The sequence below is a fragment of the Siphateles boraxobius genome, unplaced genomic scaffold, assembly GCF_051911475.1.
Source record: "Siphateles boraxobius isolate OS27281-9 unplaced genomic scaffold, OSU_SipBor_1 1, whole genome shotgun sequence".
Classification (NCBI taxonomy): Eukaryota; Metazoa; Chordata; class Actinopteri; order Cypriniformes; family Leuciscidae; genus Siphateles; species Siphateles boraxobius.
The window spans coordinates 1,851,861-1,875,631 of record NW_027508699.1 but is presented as its reverse complement, the minus strand read 5'-3'; the positions used below and the strand labels follow the sequence as shown (position 1 = coordinate 1,875,631).

Genomic DNA, 23,771 nt, shown 5'->3' with positions numbered 1-23,771 from the left:
CTATAAAGCGCCTCTTTATGTTGTGTAATTGCTCTTCGTTGCATTGTAAGAATGCTGTCCCGATGAAGCAACTGTAAACGCTTTAACGGCATTGTAGGATTGAAGGCTACATTCGTATAGTAGTCTATCGACAGTTCAAAAATAAGCCAAACTCCCCAGATAGCACAGGTACGTCTGTAAGATGTCTGCTAGAGATCTGGAAAATACCTGCTGTGTCTGATAAACATCTTAAGCCGGGGACAAACTTAACGGCTAGCTGGAACATTCTAAGGCTGAACTGAACACATTTACAGGAGGTTTCAAACGATATTACATTTATAATCAACCGTACACTTGTTGAGGGTTCCTTGGATTTATAAACAGCAGTTTTACATACATACACATTACATTTACATTACGTATTCATTACATTTACATACATACAAATACATCTAGCAGATGTAAATGCAGACATCAAATAGACGTTTCTGTGATGTGGGTGTGCTATCAGAGTCTGACGAATAAGAGGACAGTAATACTCGCATGTGACTTGCATAAACACATTTTGGTACACTTTGAAAGGTTGCCTTGTGAAAGCGAACCGTACCAATAAGAAAGTGCAACATTATAACAAATTAAGTCCCTGTTTAACAACGAAGCAAACAATCTACAGGTCTAAAAATGCCCTTAGACTGATGTGAATCCCTGTTTTTGTATTTTACGCACTGGTTTGTGCAATACTTTTCTCGATGAATCAGATGACTTAATCGGGTGAACCTCTTCCCACATGAAGGGCAGTGGTTCGGTTTCTGTCCGATATGCATTTCCGTATCCATATTGTATTTGTAATTCCTATAAAATCTTACCCCTGTGACCCAATCAGTGATGAAGATTGAATGCTGGTTTTGTTTTCGTTCTTGAATCTTTTTGTAACAATAGTTCTGGTTAAAGAACCATCATTATTAAAGCTAAATGGTAAATGTAATACGTTTTGAAATAGAATTAAATGAAATGGAATCTAATTAAAATGTCCAGTGAAATCTGGTCTAAAAATTCATAAATACAAATTAATTAAATTGCGTGGCTTCCAACTGTTTCTTTGAAACAAATGCGAACAACACATTCATGCACCGGAATACACACAAATACACTGCTTTCTTTGTTTGCAGTCCACAACGTCACGAGATGTCTGTCTGAAGTCTCAAAAAAGCAAATAATTTTGAGTAGGGTGTTTTAAACTTGTTAATGTCAAGCACAACCAAATATGATCATCCCCTTACAAAGGACCCCTTTCCTGAAATAAAGGTGGCGCTTTGTCTTAGGACTTATTTATAGGCTGCTATGTGAGATACATTAGTGTTATGAAGAAAACATGTTGTATAAAATTGAATAATTGATATTTATGTTTTCATTTTACTAAAATTATTAAAATGTATTTGTATATCATTCACAACAAATCTGCAATTTTTTAATTTTTTATTTGCATTCACGTTTTCCTGGAACAGTCTGTAGGGACACATAAAACAGAAGACAAAACGCTCACCTGCTACTTCTTAAATGCTAATTACACTAACTCCGCCCACCATTGTATGATTGAGGCAGACAAAATTACTAAAGAAAAAACACTGATGAAAAAATTAAAGTGGTTTGGAGAGTAACTTTTAACGAGATGAACCAAGTACAAATCTGCCGTTTTCCGAACTCATTCTTCTCCATTTTCCCAACACACATCAGCTCAAAGAAGCGTTTATTTTGTAAACTTTCCCCGCCAAACACAGATTTTCCAAGGATTCTGTGTTTTCACTGTTATATGCTAGGGGGTGCAATGACATCTTCTGAAAGAGTGCTGAATCTCCTTTCTTTTGATGTTCTTATTCCACGTTCAGATATTCATACGACAAAATATTCTGGGGGCCATGACATTTTTATGAAAATGATCAAAAATTCTGGAGGTGGCTGGCCACTTTTTAAAATAAAAACACTGGCGGGGAAAGAGTTAATGCACCTAGTAGTATCAAAAGTAAAATTATGTATACTGCAAAAAATGGTCCCTGTCAGTGTATTTGTCATGGTTTAGTCTGTTCTTTGTATGTAGTTTATTTGCTTGTTGTTTAGTCCCTCTTTATTTGTTGTCATGGATTCTAATTTATTCATTAATTTCACACCTGTTCCTGGGACCCATCACAGAGTCCATGTATTTATAGCCCTGAAATGTATAGCCCTGTATTTATAGCCCGTTCTTGTTGTCGTTTATAGTTGGTTTGGATTCTCATTCTCCTGTGCTCCTACATATAGGGTTAGGTTAGTCCTTGTGTGTCTTAGCTAACCTGCACAACACGCTAGTAACTCGCTAGCCTGTTAACGTGCCATCCGTGCCTGTCGTCTCTATTTTTTCTTGCGAGCCATCCGTGCCTGCCATCTTTATTTATTTATTTTTTCTCGCGTGCGCTCGTGCCTTTTACGAAACCATCAAATAACTGTAGTCAGTATAGGATTAGTCAACAAACACGGTGAGTAATGTCTTCTGTTATTGTTACTTGCACTTCATGTCACATAGTAAAGCCTTCTCTGTCAGCAATATAGGATTTACATGTGATAAATCCAGGGAGACAGTCAGGCTGATGGAGAAGATTTCAGAACTAGCTACACACATCCAAACTTTAATCGAGGACAGTAAGAGTGCAAGGGCTTTAGATACTGCTTTGGATGCGGCTTGCTGAGTGAACTCTGTACATTGTTCGGTTCTGGCTGTAGAGCCCGTGCTTTAGGGCAACTGGGTGACCGTGAGATGCTGTAGTCGCAGGACAAAACACCGTTCTTCCGTTCCTATTACAACATTAAACAGGTTCTCCCCACTCAGTGAAACACCCACTGAGAATCCTGTTGAATGTGCCCTAGTTATTGGCGATTCTATTACATGGAACGTGAAAATAGAGACGCCAGCCACCATGGTCACATGTTTGCCGGGTTGCCAGAGCGCCTGACATCAAAGCAAATTTAAAAGTGCTGGCTAATGCTAATCGTAAATTCTCTAAATATTATCGATTGGAATCAATGTTGATGCCTTTGAAATTCTGCAGCAGAGCGATGACATCTCAGATCATTATCTAGTCTCGTGTATACTTCATTTAGCCAAGGCTGCAAAGTCGACTCCGTGTTACAAATATGTTAGACCTATCACTTCTGCCACTAAAGATCGCATTATTAATAATATTCCTGACCAGTTTCATCTCCTCAGCATCCCAGCATCGCATTTCATGGAAAGAGAGCACAATTGCATACAGTGAGGCCTTTAAAGCTGCTAGATCTGCTTACTTTTCAACCCTATTAGAAGAAAATAAACAAAACCTTAGGTATTTATTTGAAACAGTGGCTAAACTGACGAAAAATAAAGTTTCAACCCCAGACGTTTCCAAGCAGCACAGCAGTAATGACTTTATGAACTGCTTTACTTACAAGGTTGATAATATCAGGGAGAAAATAATAGCTATGCAACCGTCTACTGCAGTATCGCATCAGACAGTGCATTGTAGTCTTCCTGCGGAAAAATTTTATTCATTCATTGCTATAGGAGAGGAAGAATTTTCTAAACTCGTTAAATCATCTAAATCGACAACATGTATGTTAGAACTTATATCGACTAAGTTATTGAAAGAGATGCTTCCAGAGGTCATAGATCCTCTTCTTAATATCATTAATTCATATTTGTCATTAGGATACATACCAAAAAGTTTTAAGCTGGCTATGATTAAACCGCTTGTTAAAAAAACAAAACTTGATCCTACAGAATTAGTCAATTAGAGGCTGATCTCAAATCTACCTTTTCTGTCAAGCCCTCGTCGTCAGTTAGTAACCTGGGTGTGCTCTTTGATACCAATCTTTCATTTGAAAGTCACGTGTCTAGTGTCTGTAAAACCGCATTTTTCCATCTTAAAAATATATCGAAATTACGTCATATGCTCTCATTGACAAATGCGGAACAACTAGTTCATGCGTTCATGGCATCAAGGCTAGATTATTGTAATGCTCTACTGGGTGGTTGCCCTGTACGCTTAATAAACAATCTATAGCTGGTCCATAATGCAGCAGCTAGAGTTCTTACCAGAATCAGGAAGTATGACCATATTAGCCCGGTTCTGTCAACACTGCATTGGCTCCAAATTAAGCATCGTATAAATTTTAAAATATTGCTGATTACTTACAAAGTACTAAATGGTTTAGCTCAGCACTAAAGCAAGCTCTTAATGCATTATAGTCCTTCACGTCTATTGCGATCTCAAAACTCCGGCCAGTTAATAATACCTAGAATATGAAAATCGACTGCTGGCAGTAGATCCTTTTCCTATTTCGCACCAAAACTTTGGAACAGTCTTCCTAGCATTGTCAGGGAAGCAGACACACTCTGTCAGTTTAAATCTAGATTAAAAACACATCTCTTCAACCTGGCATACACCTAGAACACTATACCTTCCTATTATTCAAATCAGTTAAATGATTATTAGGCTGCATAAATTAGGTCAGCCGGAACCTGGAACACTTCCTATAACACCTGATGTTCTCGCTATATCATAAAAAGAATGGCATCTATGCTAATTTTATTCTTTCTGTTTATTCCGAGGTTTACTGTAATCAGCTTGATCCGGGCCGTATCCAGATCAGATGGTGAACGTGTGCCTAGACACGACCACAACGCATGATGTAATAAGCCGGATCTGGGCCGTTTCCAGATCAGATGGTGGACCTGTGCCTAGACACGACCACAACGCATCCCTGAAGTGTCAGCAGAGCTTGTGTCAACTAGACCAGTGTTTCCCAAACCTGTCCTGATTAACCCATGTGATAATGAGCTGATGAGTTGAATCAGTTGTGTTTGATTAGGGAGACAAAGAAAACGTGACTATGATCTTCAACCAGATGAACTGCATAATATGTTCCGATCCAATCTGACTTCTGACCTGTAATGCAGCCTGAATCAAAATCATACACTGTTTGTTCATTGGCCAGAGGAGAACTGACTCCCCGACTGAGCCTGGTTTCTCCCAAAGTTTTTTTCTCCATTCTGTCACCTGATGGTGTTTTGGTTCCTTGCCACTGTCGCCTTTTTCGCCTTTCTTCGCCTTTGTCGCCATTGGATTTTGGCTTGCTTAGTTGGGGACATTTAATTTTGTTTAAAAATATTATTGCAACATAATTTTCCTGTTATCTCTGTAAAGCTGCTTTGAAACAATCTGCATTGTAGAAAGAGCTATATAAATAAAGGTGACTTGACTTGAATAAATGTACCGCTTCAACAATTTCTATATCTCGCCTCTCATTCATTGAGCCACAGCCTGACAGAAGAACGGACCCAAATTAAGATGGATTTGCCAGCAGTATGTTGGACATTGGACATTGCACACCAGTTACATACATAAAAGTAAAGACTCTTACCTCCAAAAATATAGCAAGGAGAGTCAAAAGGTAGGCATCGTTTAATAGAAAACTAATTAATTGTTTAGAAAAAATACAATTCATTATATTTGGACATTCTCATGCTGAGAAACTGCTGATGAAAGACAAAAAAGTGCTAAAGGGAAATTTTACATGCAGTAACTCATGAAGGAATTAAGGTAGGAGGACAAATCTTTATTTTTGATCAAGTTCCCCTACATATAAAATAGTCCAAGTGACTACAGTGGCTCAATCTTAAGTTTATCAAGTGACGAGAATACTTTTTGTGCGCAAAAACAAACAAAAATAACGACTTTATTTCAACTATTCATTTCCTTCTCTTTGGGCCTCTAGTCAGTTAAACTAGTGTGATTGCGAAGAGCTACGTCACACGTAGGCTCACTATTGGCCGACGCTGGTCTTGTGTCTGATGCGTATGACGTACAACAACAGAAGCGTACGCTATTACACTAGTGAACTGACTCGAGGCCCAGAGAGAAGGAAATGAATAGTTGAAATAAAGTCGTTATTTTAGTTTTTTTTGCGCACAAAAAGTATTATCGTCGTTTGATAAACTTAAGATTGAGCCACTGTAGTCACTTGGACTATTTTAACGATGTCTGTAATAACTTGTCGGGGCCTGCAAGTTCAATCCCTGAAGAAGCCTATGGAGGAGTGATCCAGCTCTCAAATTTGATCAAAAAAATCTTAATTCGTGTTCCGAAGATGAACGAAGGTCTTACGGGGTTGGAACAACATGAGGGTGAGTAATTACTGACAGAATTTTCATTTTTGGGTGAACTATCCCTTTAACTTTTAACTTTCAACAAATCTCATAGTCTGACATAAGCTACTAACAAAAGCAGGTAAGATGACACTAAGAAAACTCCTTCATGAATCGCTTGTGGAATGTCTTCAGTCTTTGTAGAACATCTTCCATGGTGTCCTCATTAGTTGCCACAAAAAGCCTGCGAAACAATTGAGAATTTGGTTTTCACAAAGAGAGGATACACAGAATATGCTTTCAATTAAGATGGGCTAACGTTTACAGCTTATTTGAATGTCTACTATGGTAAGCATAACAGGCTGTAATTTAGTCAGAATTCATATACAATTTGGCAATTGAAAACTAGAATAAAATCACACAGATAAAAAGTAATGACAAATTCACATTTTCCAGCATGATTTATTAACAAATGTTTTGTTTAAGTTATCCATTCACTTCACTCATGCAACAGTGGCAGGGCAAAAACCTGAAGTGATGGCTGTCCTTTCTTTGTCCAAATTCACAGCCGGGCCGCACATGCAGACCTGTTTCTTCTAGCAAATGCAAACAATACAGCATGTCTGGTTCCATCTGTTTTTTCTGCAAAGAGAAAACAACTTTAATTGTAGAAAATATGAGAACTACAGTCAGGTTACTGCATTTTAGTATTGCCTAAAGAGATTTCCTCACTGCTGTGATTCTGGTTAATTAGTTATTCAGAGTTTATGACTTGACGGAAGACACTGTAATTGATCATGGGCCACAACTCACATAATGTGTATCGAGACATCTGCCAACACTTCAGTATCAGTATTTCATTCAGCAATATGTAAAGAGACTTGATTAGAAAATCAAAATGCAAGGACCTTCAGATTTCAGTGTCGATTATTCCTATAGTTAGGTATGATCTTATGATGATTAAACTAATACCAAACAAACAGTAATGCTTCGCAAATTTTTTATCGAAGTCATTGAACAATCATTTACAGCGCAAGCTCGAATGAGTAACCTTTGAAATTATTATCTTGTGGATCAGGGGATCAATCCTGTTCCTGAAGATCTGCCTTCCTTTAAAGTTTAGCTCCAACACCGGAACAAGCTTATGAAGATTTTCATTAACATTTGTTATTTAAAAACAGATGTGTTCGAGCAGGGTTGGAACTGAACTTTGCAAGAAGGTAGATATCAAGGAACAGGACAGCAAACTGTCAGAAAAAAAATTGCAAAAATATTACCTTTAGGGGTACAGCAGCATGTCTCTGGGGCAGTACCCATAAATGACAACTTTGGACCTCATCTACCCCTACTCAAGGTAAAATTTTTGCAACAAAACAAATTCTGAGAGTGTGTAGTAGATCCTCTTTTAGCAGCAACAACCTCAACTAAATGTTTCCTATATCCTGCATGTTTGGGTCCAATATGGACAAACCCAAACGTTGGGTTTAAAAATTACTTTTTTAATTTAAACCCATGGCTGGGTTTTACTCTCCTTAACTTTATATTTTGGTGCTGTGCTGCAGTACTAGGGTTTCCCCTCATTGTGACATGTAAAACGCTTAATGTTGCTTAAAGGGGATGTCTAATGCTATTTCATGCATTCTGACTTATTTACACTGTTAAAGAGTTGGCCCAGTGAATGTCATAAAGGGAGAAATTCCTTGTATGGGCACTCCTCCCAAAAGAGCGTGCACAACATAAACCAGAGCGAGAGCAAGAGCGCGCCCATCAACGTGTAAGTTCGGGTTACGGAAGACATCGGCAGCGCTGTGCGGCACACCTCTAGGAGCGCAGCTGTTTTCGGAAAGACTCGGTACAGCGTATCTGTCTTTTATAAAGCTGATCAAATTAAAGACTCTTTGGAGATATGAAGGATGCAATATTACTCTATAGGTACTCAATAATAACATGAGATTGGCAGAAACTGCGTGTGTTATGTGCCCTTTAATGGACTGATAAAGTTATACAGTGACCAAACTCATACCTTACTGGTGATGTAGGTTACCTGTATACTATATTGGCTACAGGCAAACAGATGCACTCAGAATATGAATGGCTTGCTCCATTTCTGCAAATCCGTTTTTGTGAATGAATAACTCTCTCTACATGTTTCACTAAACAAACTTCGGGAGGAGCATGTTCAAACAATCAATCCAATTAACTTGTCATCAACAATCATCATGACTATCCCCTCAGCATGAGAGGAAGCATATAGGCACTCAGTCGACTCACCTACATTCCTTGACAGTTTTTCAGCATCCCTCCACCACCCCGACACCTCACTCTCGGCTTGTTCCTTCTACAGCCAGGAATACGGGGGGAGTACTCTGGGTTCGGGCCCAATACCGAGCCCAGAGCCCACTGCACATCTGGGAACTGCAGGAATAGCAGTAGAGTACCGATGCAAAATCATCAATTGCTGTTAGACAGCCTTACCAGCATGGTGCAAGAGTGTTGATGAAGACCACGCCAAATATGCATACCATTTATTTGATCTGACTTATTTGTAAGTGTGAACTCGTGAACTGTTGCTTTGGTCTTCATCAACACGCTTGCACCATGCTGGTAAGGCTGTCTAACAGCAGTTGATGATTTTGCATCGGTACTCTACTGCTATTCCTGCAGTTCCCAGATGTGCAGTGTTGAATTTTCTGTTGAATTTTCTGTTGAATTTGAACCAACGAATGTGGAAGCAAATTTGTAAAGCAAAATAAAATGGACCGAAAATTTTCTATCGAATATTATAGGCTGTGTTTTTAAAGAGACTGACTATTTTGGAAGGGACATCTGAAAGGTGAATGTGGATTATTTAATTTTTAATAATTAAAATGTGTGTAAAATATTTTGAATTTAAATATTCAAAGCTTAAATATACAACCATGTTGAATATCAGTCCATAAATATGCAAGCCCTAAAAATTCAATGCATTAAAATGCAAGCACGGTTAAATGCAATGCAGTTTCAACAACCTTTTTTTGTTTCAAATACATTTGTCATTATTTTACTTCCATATTACTCATTGTTTTCATAAGCAATCAAATAATTTTTTGTTTCCTTGTCATGTAGGAATGCTACTGACTTTTAGACTGAATGATGAAATAGGCTAAATGGCAGTTGTTTCCAGGATTTGAAATAGCTATGTGGCGAGGGGGGCGTGGTTTTGCGGAGTCTGTAGCAGGAGAGGGAGGACGGAGCAGAGCGGAGCGTAAGTAGGTCAAGTGCAGATGATGAACACCTGTGTCTGATTTCAGTAATTGGCGTGGAGAGACCGGATATAAGCCGGCGTGTGAGAGCGAGAGGGGAGAGAGAAACGAGCTGGGACCTCGCGTGTGCTGCTGTGGAAAGAGATTGCAACGAATTCTGAGTTATTATATTTTGGCTGTGCCTGTGCACGGTGAACGCGCTCTGTGCGCACCTGTTTGTTTATTTTTGTGACGTGAATAAAAGTGAAACGTCCCAGCTCAAGCCGACCCCTATCTTCTTCCTTCCTGTCTGAACTGAACCTTGTCACAGAAGACCGCCGCCATGCAGACCCCGCCAGCGTCACCATTCGCAGACATAATCCAGTCGCTCGCCGGTCTTCACCAAGAGCAACACCAACAACTGCTGACGATCAAGGAGGAGCAGGACAAACGGTTCGAGGCGCTCCTCCGAGCTCAGAATGAAGACCGCGAGCTACTCCGGAGCTGGGTGGACCGGGAGGTTCGGGCCATCCCCGCATCTAAAGACCATTCACCTCCTCTGCCTCTCAACAAGATGGGATCTCAGGACGACCCAGAGGCGTTCTTGGACCTATTCGAGAAATCGGCAGGGGACCGGGGATGGCCCATGGAGGACTGGCCAATGCGGCTTATCCCTCTGCTGTCTGGGGAAGCGCAGATAGCCGCACACCAACTGCCAGTCCTGAATCTCCTGGTCTACCAGGACCTCAAGCGTGCCATCCTTCAGCGGGTCGGTCGGACCCCGGAGCAACATCGACAGCGGTTCAGGACCCTAACCCTGGACGAGGCCGGCCGACCCTTCGTGATGGCACAGCAGCTCCGGGACTCCTGTCGCAAATGGTTGATGGCCGACGACAGCGACGTCGAGGAGGTGATCGATCGTGTGGTGCTGGAGCAGTTCGTGGCCAGGCTTCCAAAAGGAACTGCGCAGTGGGTTCAGTGCCACCGCCCGGCGTCGCTGGATCAGGCCATCCAGTTGGCGGAGGATCAGATGGTGGCGTGCCCGGGGGTCGGCGACCCCTTACCATCTGCCTCTCTCTCTCACTCTCCTTCTTCTCTCTCTCTTCCCAAACCTGTCCCTTTCCCCAGGTCACGTGGAGGGCTCCCGCCGAAGCCAGCGCCCCGCTGGAGGTCGGGTTATCCGGCGGAGCCAACAGCCACGCCCAGGGCTCCTCCCAGGGGAGGGACCTCGACCCCTGGATTCGTCTCTCCACAACATCCAATGCCGCTCTCTCCACGTCAATCGCTTGACCCGCTTCCTGCCGCCAGGGCGGCGGTAAAGTCTGGGCCGGCCTGTTGGCGCTGTGGGGACCCGGGACACTTCATTGACCGGTGTCCAGTGATGGAGGTGGGGACACTGATCCGGGTCCCCGATGCGCCACAAGCTGCCCCCGATCAGGCTGGCCTATACCAAATACCAGTGAGTATCAAGGGGGGTACATATCAGGCTTTGGTGGATTCAGGATGTAACCAATCCTCCATTCATCCAAGCCTGATTCAACCGAGGGCATTGGATAATAGCCGCATGGTTAAGGTTCGGTGTGTGCACGGGGAAGTGGTGAAGTATCCTATTTTGCCTGTGGATATTCAATTTAGGGGAGAAAAGCATAGAATAGAGGTGGCAGTTAACCAGCACCTCCGGCATCCGATAATTTTGGGTACTAATTGGCCGTTGTTTAATAAATTGTTGGGGTATTTGTGTTCGGATGTCTCTTGGGGGAAAAAACCTAAGGATAGGATCGCGGTGGCACAGCTGGGGGAGGCTGATCTGGAACCGCTGGGGTCTGTTTCAGGGGAGCAGAGTGCTCAGGAGCGAACCATCCTCCCTGGGCGTGATGATTTTCCCTTGGAACAGTCCCAGGATGAAACGCTGAAAAATGCATTTGATCAGGTTCGCACCATCGACGGACAGCTTCTTTCTCCTGGCCAACCGCTCTCATATCCTTATTTTGCAATTTTAAAAGATAGGTTGTATCGGGTGACCCAAGATGCCCAGACAAAACAAGATACAACCCAGTTATTGATACCTAAAAGCCGTCGGGAAATGCTTTTACAGGCGGCTCATTATAATCCTATGGCCGGGCATTTAGGACAGACAGCTACACTAAACCGTCTCATGGCCCGGTTCTTTTGGCCGGGCATTCACGAAAATGTGCGCTGATGGTGCGCGGCATGTCGTGAATGTCAGTTGGTAAATCCACCGGCCACCCCAAAAGCACCATTGTGCCCCCTACCGTTGATGCAGGCCCCCTTCGAACGAATTGGTATGGACCTCATCGGGCCATTAGAACGGTCAGCACGGGGACACCGCTTTGCATTGGTCCTGGTGGACTATGCAACGCGGTATCCTGAAGCAGTGCCGCTCCGCACTATTTCCGCTAAGAGCGTGGCGAGTGCACTGCTTCAACTAATCTCCCGGGTGGGAATTCCGAAGGAAATTCTCACCGATCAGGGCACGGCGTTTATGTCACGTACTATTCGCGAGCTTTACGAGTTGTTGGGCATTAAATCGGTTCGAACCAGCGTCTATCAACCACAAACAGACGGCTTGGTCGAACGGTTTAATCGCACGTTAAAATCCATGATTCGAAAGTTTGTACACGAAGACGCCAAAAATTGGGATAGGTGGTTAGAACCCCTCTTGTTCGCTGTACGGGAGGTCCCACAAGCCTCCACGGGGTTTTCCCCCTTCGAGCTTCTCTATGGACGTCAGCCCCGTGGGGTGCTGGATGTCCTTAGGGAGGCTTGGGAGGACGGACCTTCTGATAGTAAAAACGAAATTCAATATGTCATGGACCTGAGAACAAAACTCCACACTTTGGGGCGGCTGTCAAGGGAGAATTTGTTGCAGGCCCAGGACAGTCAGAGTCGGTTGTACAACAGGGGGGCTAGACTACGTCAATTTACACCGGGAGATAAAGTGCTTGTGTTACTCCCTACGTCTAGTTCAAATTACTCGCGAAGTGGCAAGGGCCCTTTTAGGTCACACGGCGAGTTGGGGATCTCAACTATGAGGTAGCTCGAACGGACAGGGGTGGAGCACATCAAATATACCACATCAACCTGCTCAAAAAATGGTCGGAGGCAGAATCAGTGATGCTGGCGACGGTAATAAGTGGGGAGGAGGATCTTGGGCCAGAAGTGAATTCAAAATCTCAATCTCTCGCTCTGGCCCCTGGTGGAGAGCACCTCTCACCCTCGCAGCTCACTGATGTCAAATCAATACAAGCAGATTTTGCTGATGTGTTTTCACCCCTGCCTGGTCGAACGAATCTCATTCAGCACCATGTTGAGACTGAGCCGGGAGTGGTTGTTCGCAGCCGGCCGTATAGATTACCGGAACACAAGAAAAAGGTAGTTCAAACTGAATTAGAGGCAATGCTAGAAATGGGAGTGATAGAAGAATCCAACAGTGACTGGGCGAGCCCGATAGTTTTAGTCCCTAAAACGGACGGCTCAGTTCGGTTCTGTGTGGATTACAGGAAGGTGAATGCAGTGTCGAAATTCGACGCATATCCAATGCCTAGAGTTGACGAATTGCTTGATCGACTAGGTACCGCTCGTTTTTATTCGACACTGGACTTAACCAAGGGTTATTGGCAGATCCCCTTGTCTCCCATGACTAAAGAAAAAACAGCTTTCACAACGCCGTTTGGATTACACCAATTTGTTACTCTTCCGTTCGGGTTGTTCGGGGCTCCAGCCACCTTTCAGCGGTTGATGGACCGACTTCTCCGGCCGCATGCTGCATATGCCGCTGCATATCTCGATGATATTATCATTTATAGTGGCGATTGGCAGCGACATATGCAGCATTTGCGAGCTGTCCTAGAGACGCTGAGAGGGGCGGGGCTCACGGCCAACCCGAATAAGTGTGCAGTTGGGCGGGTGGAAGTACGATATCTGGGCTTTCACTTGGGTCATGGACAGGTGCGTCCACAAATTGACAAGACGGCAGCAGTTGCGACTTGTCCAAGACCCAAGACCAAAAAGGAGGTTAGACAGTTCCTGGGGCTGGCGGGCTATTACAGAAGGTTTGTACCTAATTTTTCGGACACCGCCAGCCCGCTGACTGATCTAACTAAAAAGGAAGCACCAGATATGGTTCAGTGGACGGAGCGGTGTCAGCAGGCTTTCACCCGCATAAAGGCTGCTCTGTGTGGCGGTCCGCTCTTACATGCTCCTGACTTTTCTCTCCCCTTTATTCTGCAGACAGACGCGTTGGACAGGGGGTTGGGCGCCGTACTGTCCCAGGAGGTGGAGGGTGAAGAGCGGCCGGTGCTGTACATCAGTCGCAAGCTCTCTAAGAGAGAGACGAAGTACAGCACCATTGAAAAAGAGTGTTTGGCTATCCGATGGGCTGTTCTCACCCTCCGCTATTACCTCCTGGGGCGGGAGTTCACCCTCTGTTCGGACCACGCTCCCCTGCAGTGGCTCCGCCGCATGAAAGATACCAACGCGCGGATCACCCGTTGGTATCTGGCTTTACAACCATTTAAATTTCAGGTGATCCACAGGCCGGGTGTACAGATGGCTGTAGCCGATTTCCTCTCCAGGAGGAGGGGGGGGAGGCTGCAGTCCGGATGGCTCCCCGGCCTGAGTCGGGCGGTGGGGGTATGTGGCGAGGGGGGCGTGGTTTTGCGGAGTCTGTAGCGGGAGAGGGAGGACGGAGCAGAGCGGAGCGTAAGTAGGTCAAGTGCAGATGATGAACACCTGTGTCTGATTTCAGTAATTGGCGTGGAGAGACCGGATATAAGCCGGCGTGTGAGAGCGAGAGGGGAGAGAGAAACGAGCTGGGACCTCGCGTGTGCTGCTGTGGAAAGAGATTGCAACGAATTCTGAGTTATTATATTTTGGCTGTGCCTGTGCACGGTGAACGCGCTCTGTGCGCACCTATTTGTTTATTTTTGTGACGTGAATAAAAGTGAAACGTCCCAGCTCAAGCCGACCCCTGTCTTCTTCCTTCCTGTCTGAACTGAACCTTGTCACAAGCTATTATACAGATTAGTGGTGATATTTACTGTATGTCCTCTGTAGTTACTATTATTCAACAACAGTAGTACTTTTAATTCAGTGTAATTCACAAATTGTTGTAATACACAGATTCTCACCTTGGCCAATTTTATTGCTCTTGGAGGTAAGTGTAGACAGGGGAAGACAAAAAATCCCGCCTTCAATGGCTGGCAGCTGATCCCCGGTATCTCACCAAAGACCTCTTGAATCCGACTAGCATTTTTACTTATCATATTTTTAATGGACTGGACCTCCTAACAGAAAAGATTAAGTTCAATACAAAATCAAGAAGTTGTGATAGACAGATAATTGGTTTGACTTATATATATTTATTTTTTTACTGATATTGACACTTTTCAACTTTATCAGTTCTTTTGTATCAGGTCTACCAATACATGAGACCATTTGGTGAATCTCTAAAACAAGGTAAACTAGCCCTTCTCTTGGAGAGCTACCTTCTTGCAGAGTTCAATTCCAACCCTGCTCCAACGCATCTGTAATTTTCGGCAGAAGCTTCCATGATCATGCACCCCAGCTGTGAGGGGGTGATAGACCACATTACCACTTCCTTGATCCCCTCGAGGACGTCGGAGAGAGTTAGAGCGAGAACTGCTCCCATGGGCTCTCGAGCAGCATAAACCACGCCGCCAAAAAGCCCTGACTGGGGAATGGGCGCATCCAGCAGGAAAGCCTTCTCCCTGATACATACATGAACAAACTTGTTGGTACCCTTCCATGAAAAAGTAAAGAACCCAAATTTTCTCTGAAATAACTTACTGACAATTTTTTTTCCATATTAATAAAAAAAACAGACTTTGCTTTGGATTTATGATTCAGCATAATATTTCAAATGAAAATGGCATGGACAAAAATTATATTAATCGTAACCTAATATTTTGTTGCACTACCTTAAAGGATTAGTTCACCTCAAAATGAAAATTTTCTAATCATTTTCTCACCCAAATGCCATCTAAGATATCCATGTCTTTCTTTCCTCTGTGGAAGAGAAATTAAGTTTTTGAGGAAAACATTTCTGGATTTTTCTTCGAATAATGGACTTCAATGACAACAAACATTTTGAAGTCCAAATCAATGCAGTTTCAAAGGTCTTTGAAGTGCTTCAACAGACTGTGCACGATCGCAGCTGAGGAGGAGGGTCTTATCTCGCGAAACGAAAGGTCATTTTCAAAAAAAAAAAAATTATATATATATAATCTAAAACTAGATTAAAGACGCATCTCTTTAGCCAAGCATTTACATAATGCTTACCTTTTATACCACTGCTGTATCAGATCAAATGCATTTAATATTATAAAACTTGAAGAGTCTGTAGGTTATTTGTATAGGTTGCATAGTATTTACAGTCATTACGTTCCTGTGTATATTGCGTGAATGACGGGTGGTTGGGTAGATATTGTGTTTTGCGGTAGGTGGTATATGCCATACGGAACCGTTGCCACTGAACCTGCATTAACGACGACAGTGGGGCTCGACAGCCTTAGTCAAACGGGTCGGCGCGTATGGTTGGGCTGCGGAAAGATTGTGAGATTGTGGTTGGGTCTCAGCAGCAGGAGGGATGTAGAGGTCAGTAAGCAGGGCTAAGTTGAGTGGGGGACGGAGGGGGGTGACTCTGGGACGCAAGAATCACTGTCTTCATGTTTTTTTTATCATTTACGCCCGTGTTATGGAAATCATTATGAACAGCAGCTACGCTAATTATTTTCCCTTTTTGCTTTTCTGCTGTTATCTCGGGACGCGAGTCCCGAGAAAAACGGCGTTCGTCAGCTCCAGTTTGTATCCAGCCTTTCACAGAGACTTCAGATACCCCAATCACAAAGCCTGTGAAGAGACGACTCAAAACCGGCGATATGGACCCTCTATGGTGGACGGCACTGATCCTCAACAACTCGTCTCAACACCGGCGTGATTACTTGGACTTCGAAATGATGGAAATGGATAAATATTCTAAATGTTCCGATCCAATCTGACTTGTAACACTGTTCCTTCGTTGGCCAGAGGAGAACTGGCCCTCCGACTGAGTCTGGTTTCTCCCAAGGTTTTTTTCTCCATTCTGTCACCTGATGGAGTTTTGGTTCCTTGCCACTGTTGCCTTGTCTTTTGGCTTGCTTAGTTGGGGACATTTATTATTCAATAATATTATTGATCTGCCTTACTTAAGGTGGACGTTGACTCAATTTTCTTTTAGAAACAAACTCTGTTATATTATTTTCATGTTATCACTGTGAAGCTGCTTGATACAATCTGTATTGTAAAAAGCGCTATATAAATAAAGGTGACTTGACTTGACTTGACAATATACTTTTTAACTACAATTGTTCGGATTGAGCTGATCTGCAACGCGCCAATCCGCCGCGCAGACCTTTGAAACTGCATTGATTTGGACTTCAAAATGTTGGTTGTCATTGAAGTCCATTATTCGAAGAAAAATGCAGAAATGTTTTCCTCAAAAAACTTAATTTCTCTTCCACTGACTGAGGATAGAAAGACATGGATATCTTGGATGGCATTGGGGCGAGTAAATTATTAGGAAATTTTCATTTTGAGGTGAACTAATCCTTTGAAGAGGCTTTTTCTGTAGCTCCCAATGAGACTTCTGCAACTGTCAGCAGGTACATTTTGGGTCATTATCCTGTTGGAGGACCCATGATCTGCGACTGAGACAGGGCTTTCTGATTCTCAGCACAGTACATTGCACTCTAGAATTCCTTAATAGTATTGAGACCAGATGGTGGACCTGGATGTCAGGGGAGACCAAAACAACTAGACGAGCCCTAGAGACGGAACCCCAGTTAGACCTTGTCGACTAGACAGCCTTCTGCACAGATCCTCGGCAAAGACCATGGGAACCAGACCAAACCTCTGCTCAGACCCCTATGACGAGTTACAAATCCCCTTTCCTCCATATGCCAATGTGATGTATCATAATCTTCAAGCAGAAGCAAATGGATGAAATATTCTGAATAATATCCATCCACAATCTGACTTGTGATGCAGCCTGGAATCATATTCACTCCATGTTCATTCTTGGAGTGGAACTTCATTCCCGACTGAGCCTGGTTTTTCCCAAGGTTTTTTTTTTGTTCTATGTTTTTGTCACCTAATGGAGTTTGGGTTATTTGCCACTGTTTCCTCTGGCTTGCATATTTCACACTTAATATTCAACAATATCATTGATTTGACTGCACTGACACAATCTGATGAGAACTGAACTGAGCTGGATGATTACATCATTGTTTTCTGCAGAGCTGCTTTATAGCTGAACTGAACTCATTTCATAATTGATAAACTTTACACAGTTATTAAACTGAATCAACACTGAACTGAAAAGCAAATTTCCAGACGTTACCTGCTCTAGTACATCAAGTATGCTTCATGGATTACTGGTTCTCCTCTCACAGTGAAAGCAGCAAGAGAGGAAGCCTGCTCCACAATTTATCACCATTCCAGCCCAAAATCCTCCAGTGGACTCCAGGCGAGAACAAAAACCCACGCCTACTGACAAACACAGAGCCAGAGCCTATGCCCGCAAAAGACCTCCCGCCATAGGCTACATCCGTCCAGGAGCTCGACTCTGCCGCCCAGTCTGACCAGGTGTGTGTCAGTGTGTGCCAGTTCGTACATCCGTCCCAGTGGGAGCTTTAGTGGAGCTGGAGGAAGTAGATCCTCCAAAATCTGAATTCAGTCCACCTCAGTCTGGAGTGATAAATTACCTGATGACTTTATGTGCCCAAGCCCTTCCTCCTCGCTAGTTCCGTCCAGCATCCAAGTCTCCTCGTCTCTGCTGGTTCTACCCATCCCTAAGTCTTCTTTGTCTTCTCCTTAGCCTCCACCAGTTCAGCCTAGCTTTGCTGGTCATCCCATCCTCCAGAATCTGAATTCAGTCACCTCAGTCTGGAGTGATAAATTACCTGATGACTTTATGTGCCCAAGCCCTTCCTCCTCGGTAGTTCCGTCCAGCATCCAAGTCTCCTCGTCTCTGCTGGTTCTACCCAGCCCCAAGTCTTCTTCGTCTTCTCCTTAGCCTCCACCAGTTCAGCCTAGCTTTTGCTGCAATGCATTGGGCCTCCTGGTCCCCTGCTCCGCCTTGGTGTGATGATCCCTGCCTCCGCCACGGGCCTCCGAGACCATTACTTCACATTGGCTCCTACCTCCCTCGGCTCGACCGGAGATCATCGTCCTTCCAGTTTCACTGGTCCCCCTTATCCCTCCGGCTTCACCTAAGTAAGTCGTCACTAATTATTTCACAGACTTTCAGGCCTTTGGCTGCACCTCGTTCCTCCACCCCTTTGGTTCTGTTGGGCTCCTCCTTCCCTCCGGCTCCTCGTCAGTCCTCAGTCCCACCTGCTTTGCCTCAGTCCTCTGGTATCCTAGCTCCACCTCGGCCACTCATTACCGCAGCTCTGCCTGGAACTCTTGGTCCTCAGGTCTCACCTGGTCTTTTCGGACATCAGACCTCACCTGGGTCTCTTCATCTCCCGGTGGCACCTCTGTCGGTTTTTTTGGTTCAAGGCTGAGAAATGTGCTCAGCCATGTTTGCCAAGAATGACTGCGCATTGGTGATTTGGCAACTTTTTTTCTTAAGTAAAAAAATTGTGCATGTGATTTTTCTGTATATGTTAAGGACACATATGGAGCATACCAACCTCAGAGAAGGTGGGGAATGAAGTATCTCCAGGTTTTGGAGGATCTGTCATGAGGTCAAGTGCAATTTGTCCACCAACAGGTGGGCTGGACCTAGTGGAAAAAAGTGCACGAGTGTATTCCTTCACGGCAGTGTCAAGATTCACCAGCTCCACGTAGCCACCACGAAGCCCACACCTGAAAATAAAGAATGGTCAGAGAAGTAGACTAACATAGATTTGCTATCTATTCCATTTGTTGATTAAATAAATGCACATCTGTCAGACTCACTGGCCCAATCCCATTATTATTTTTATCCAGAGTAATATTAATATAAGGATCGATACACTGTAATTACATATATATAGAAATCAAGGAAGAATAATACTCAAGACCATAAGACACTACTCACTCTCCCATGAAGCCCTTGGAAGCAGAATTGAAGGAGGCCAGTTCCACTGTGCTGGAAATAGTAGAGCCCATTTCTGATAACACCTTCTTATATGATTCAAACTCAGTATCTTCTCCATACACACAGCTCTGATACACCTGAAGAGAAAGATACAGCTCACAGTCATGTCAAACGAGGGTTCATGAACAGAAGTGTGCAATATTGCTCCTGCAGGGCCACTTTAATGCAGAGTTTAGCTGTAAAGTTCGAGACACACCAAGCCGACGGTCGGCCATTGGGCGATTTTGGGCCGCTTTTGAGCTTCAGTCAGCTTAATTTTGTCAGTATGTTCCGCACAGTTGGCTCTAGTCGGATGCCGTCAGGGTTTTTTGGGCCGATTCACCATGTTGAATCGGCATCGGGCCATCGGTGAGGGAGAACTCTGATTGGCTGTTCAGCTTAGCGAATGAGTCAGTGCACGAGAATTAAAGCGAAAGTGATGAAAGCTTGCCTGAGCATTCGAATGCACAAATATTTCATAATAACATGAGTTCTGCTTTGTTTACAGTTTGTATATTTGCAGTCCTTGTTTTAGTTTCCCTTTTTGAATGACAAAAATAAGACACCTGATACCTGCTGATATAGACAGATATTTACTTATACGCAGGCGGAGAACACACATGCTAGTTGACATTTGCCTTTAGTCGTTTTGGTGTGTTCAAGCGCAGCTTTTTGCCCGAGATGCAGCTAACACGAGGCGACAACTCAGTCAGCTTTTGCCGGCGCTAGATCTTTGATGAATTTAGAGCTAAATTCTGATGGAAGGTGTCCCTCCAGGAACAGGATTGTGTTTTACCAAAGACGGTGCACTCATATTATATGTGAATGGGAGAAAGTGCAACACGCAATGTAGCGGAACATGACCGTCTCTAAATAAAATAGCCAATTGCCGACTGGTACAGTCATCGCATCCCTGCAACTGCCATTAGAAGCTCCAGTTACTATAGAAACAAAGTGTTTTGAGGACTGCACATGCATCTAGCCTAAAAGATCATGGCAGATTTTGTTACTGATTTAAAATATGTTATTTAATTGTGAGTTTGCCAAGCAGTCTTCAGATTTCAGGATTCCCCCATTCAAGTAGATGGGACATGACCTTGGATGCCTGAAATAGCTGTCTGGTGGCGTTGTAAACTTGGCCGCAGAATGAACAGACTTTCCTTGAAAGGGATTTTGGTTTTAATGATAGAGAGCTCTTACATTACTTGAGAAAAACTCACCTCATCTGCCAGTAGAAAGAGCCTTTCTTCTGCAGCGAACCGAATCACTTCTTCTATGGATTTCCTACTCTGTATGTGACCTGATAATCAAAGCAACATTCATCCATTCATAATTACAAGAAGCAATTTTCCTTTTCTCAATTTTTGGTTACAAGATGGCACATATTTCTCACAATAATAAGGGTAATCTATTGCTGTACCTGTAGGATTCCCTGGGTTGCAGATATAAAGCGCTACTGGATTGCATGTCCTTCGACCTTCATGGAGCGCTCTGCGAAGCTCCTCCACCTGCAGTGTCCAGCCCTGCTCCTCACACAAATGGTAAGGTATGATGGCAGCTCCCTGGTCCTCCAGAGCCAGGGTAAATGTAGCGTAGGTGGGCACAGGTATGAGCACACCAGTACGACACGAGCCCTCGCTCTGAACCAGCAGCTTCAGCATAAACTACAATAAAGATATTTACTTGAAGTTAAACTTATACCATCCAATCTTACATTTTAAAAGAAAAGTGCTTGTATTTTTATGCATTTGCTTTTAAAAAATATTAAAAGGGGACCTATTATGCTCCTCACAAGATTATATAATGTAATATAAGTCTCTGGAGTCCCCAGAATGTGTCTGTGAAGTTTTAGCTCAAAATACACCACAGATCATTTATTATAGCTTGTCAAATTTGCCCCTATTTGGTTGTGAGCAAAAACACACTGTTTTATGTGTGTCCCTTTAAATGAAAATGAGCTGCTGCTCTCAGCCCCTTTCCAAAAGAGGGTGGCGCCTTTACAGCTCGTGCTTCGGATACTCCGTCAACAAAACCAGAGAATGTCACGCAGCCAAAATGTCAGATAAATTTATGTAGTTGATGTGGAGTTAAGTTGATTCAACTCATCGACTAGCATGTACTAGCATGATTAGCATGTTAATGTTAATCAAAAATCTTTCAGAAATAACTTTTGAGCAAATCTAAAATTGAACTGACCCTCGTTTGTAACAGTCCGGCTTAAAATAATTTTTCCAAATATATAACACTTTAACGACTTTCTTTGGCAGATTTCCTTCCTAAATGAAATTTATCCACTGCGTCCTCAGTTGCCAGGAGTCTATGGAGACTCTTATGTTCTTTGGTACATCCAATAACAGAACATTTGTAATGTTTTTTGGCACAGACATATATTTTAAGCTGCTACAAAGAGGAACAGAAATGGCGGACTGCTGCTGCTCACTCAGGGCGGGATCTATGCTAATAGGGCAGATCCTCAGTAGTCATGAGTGGGGCTTCCTCTACTCTTACGTAAGAGTAAAATCAGGACCACTCTTTTGAAGAGACTGATTATGATTCATGGGGATTAAAAAAAGGAGTGGGTGTATTTTTACCATTATAGGCTGGTTGTTTACACGCACTATGGACACACATTTGTGTTTAAACACCTTATAAAAGTGAATTTTGCATAATAGGTCCCCTTTAAAAGTAAGAAAAAGCGATAAAAGATTTTTGTTGACTAAACCATGAGAGCCATCTGTGACCCAGATGTGATGAAGATGTTGTCGGGTGAGGAAGGAACTCCTCCGTCTCTCCTGATAATGAACTTAGACACGCACTGTTTGATTTTGGCGATTCCACACGAATCTGTATATGAGCCTGAAGAGATTGGCACCACATAATAATCACGTACACATGAAAGGATTCAACACTACACACCGGCGATTCATATACTTCAATTAACATTTGATCAGACCTGTTTGTCCATACTATGAAAAAAAAAAATCAACTCACTGAAATGGAAAGCTTAAATTTAGCTGATCTCTTGAAGTTGTTCAACATTTGACAATAAACATTTGAAGTTGTGCAGTGACAATTGCAATTTTCTTATCAAGTTACTTAAATGTATGAAAAGAGCAAGGTATGTCACTGTGCACAGACAAAAGCTCACCTACGCTTCCACCATCACATTGTCTAAGAATACCATCTGCCCTTTGTTTAACATCTAATGGCAGACTGTCATCCTTCAAAAGTGCTGGATAGAAGCAAGCAGCAAGGACCTGAAAAATAGCACACACAAAAAACTGAGCATTATCTGTTCCAATTTCTCATAAAGACATGGGTTATGAAATAATTTTTTCCCCAAAATTTTCTGTTCTCCATACAACTGAGTGACTGGTAGAAAGCTGCTACCTACTTGACGAACAAAGGTGATGGGTTTTATTCCTCCTCTGTGGAGATCTCCAGAAGACAAATCAAGCACCTCGTTATAGTTTTTTCTCTCACCCTAAAATCAGTTGAAGTCAAATTAAAAAAAAATCTTGTCATAAAAGGAACCATATGTTGCCCTGTGTAACCAAATAAATGGGATCCAGGATAGAAGTCAGTCCAGTAAATCAGAGAAACTGGTTTTAATTCAGGATCCAGATTTTGAATCAATTATCAAGCTCCAATATGATACAAAAAAAAAAACACAAGTCAAACACTAAAACGTTTTTTTCTCTCTCAAACAACCTATCCATGTAGTCATCTGCCTAATTTTTACTTTGCATCAGATACATTTGCACCAAAATATGATATTAATATTATACAAGAATAGAAGATGAGAGTATTGTCAAAGTAATACCACACCTGTTGTATTTCAGCTTCAATCTGTGCCGCACATATGGATAAAACATCCCTCTCTGAGAGAAACGCATTCTTCAACAATGGTCTGATATCTCTCAGGAAAGACATTGTTGTTTCCCAGTGTGAAGATTTTCTTTGTTGTCTAAACTACTTGGTAAGAAACTTCCTTCTTTTAATAGCTTCTATTTCTGGGCCAGTTAAATTCAGCAAGATCTTAACAGTCAGTCAAATGTTCAAAACCACTCCTTACCACGAGTTTCAGTTATCAAACCCAAAGATTTTGCTTATACATAGGAGGCAAAGTTCCCAAGAGTGGGTCGGGCTTCTTGAGACATTAACAAAGACATAATATGCAATATAAATAGATGATTATTCCCTGCTCAACTTCTCCCTACAGGAGAAATGTGAATCATCTACACAGTATTCACATCTCATATGGAATTGTGTC

General features: G+C 42.9%; 1 protein-coding gene across 2 annotated transcripts; it reads right to left on the bottom strand.

The window, feature by feature from the left end:
- Positions 1-5,434: 5,434 nt before the first annotated feature.
- Positions 5,435-23,612, bottom strand: LOC143748729 (alanine aminotransferase 2). Of its 2 annotated transcripts, none has more exons than XM_077240900.1 (11): positions 23,327-23,611; positions 22,893-22,982; positions 22,647-22,755; positions 22,221-22,354; positions 20,919-21,162; positions 20,719-20,798; positions 19,460-19,596; positions 19,071-19,245; positions 14,505-14,660; positions 6,663-6,775; positions 5,435-6,377 (listed from the first exon to the last, which is right to left on the bottom strand). In XM_077240900.1, exons 1-11 carry the CDS (start codon positions 23,429-23,431, stop codon positions 6,287-6,289), a joined length of 1,434 nt encoding a protein of 477 aa, XP_077097015.1. In that variant the 5' UTR covers positions 23,432-23,611; the 3' UTR covers positions 5,435-6,286. The 2 variants fall into 2 exon arrangements, 1 of the variants encoding a protein (XP_077097015.1); XR_013206834.1 differs by lacking the exons at positions 5,435-6,377; positions 6,663-6,775 and adding exons at positions 8,405-8,548; positions 8,641-8,835 and having other exon boundaries at positions 23,327-23,612.
- Between the last annotated feature and the right edge of the window lie 159 nt (positions 23,613-23,771).

Excerpts from the sequence above, each read along its gene's own strand:
- LOC143748729 (XM_077240900.1), bottom strand. The coding sequence starts at position 23,431 with ATGTCTTTCCTGAGAGATATCAGACCATTGTTGAAGAATGCGTTTCTC. Across the intron at positions 14,661-19,070 it reads CATTCCCCACCTTCTCTGAG|GAGGTCCAGTCCATTAAAAA; the intron begins GTTGGTATGCTC and ends CTTTTCTGTTAG. Across the intron at positions 6,776-14,504 it reads GAGCAATAAAATTGGCCAAG|AAAAAACAGATGGAACCAGA; the intron begins GTGAGAATCTGT and ends TTCTCTTTGCAG.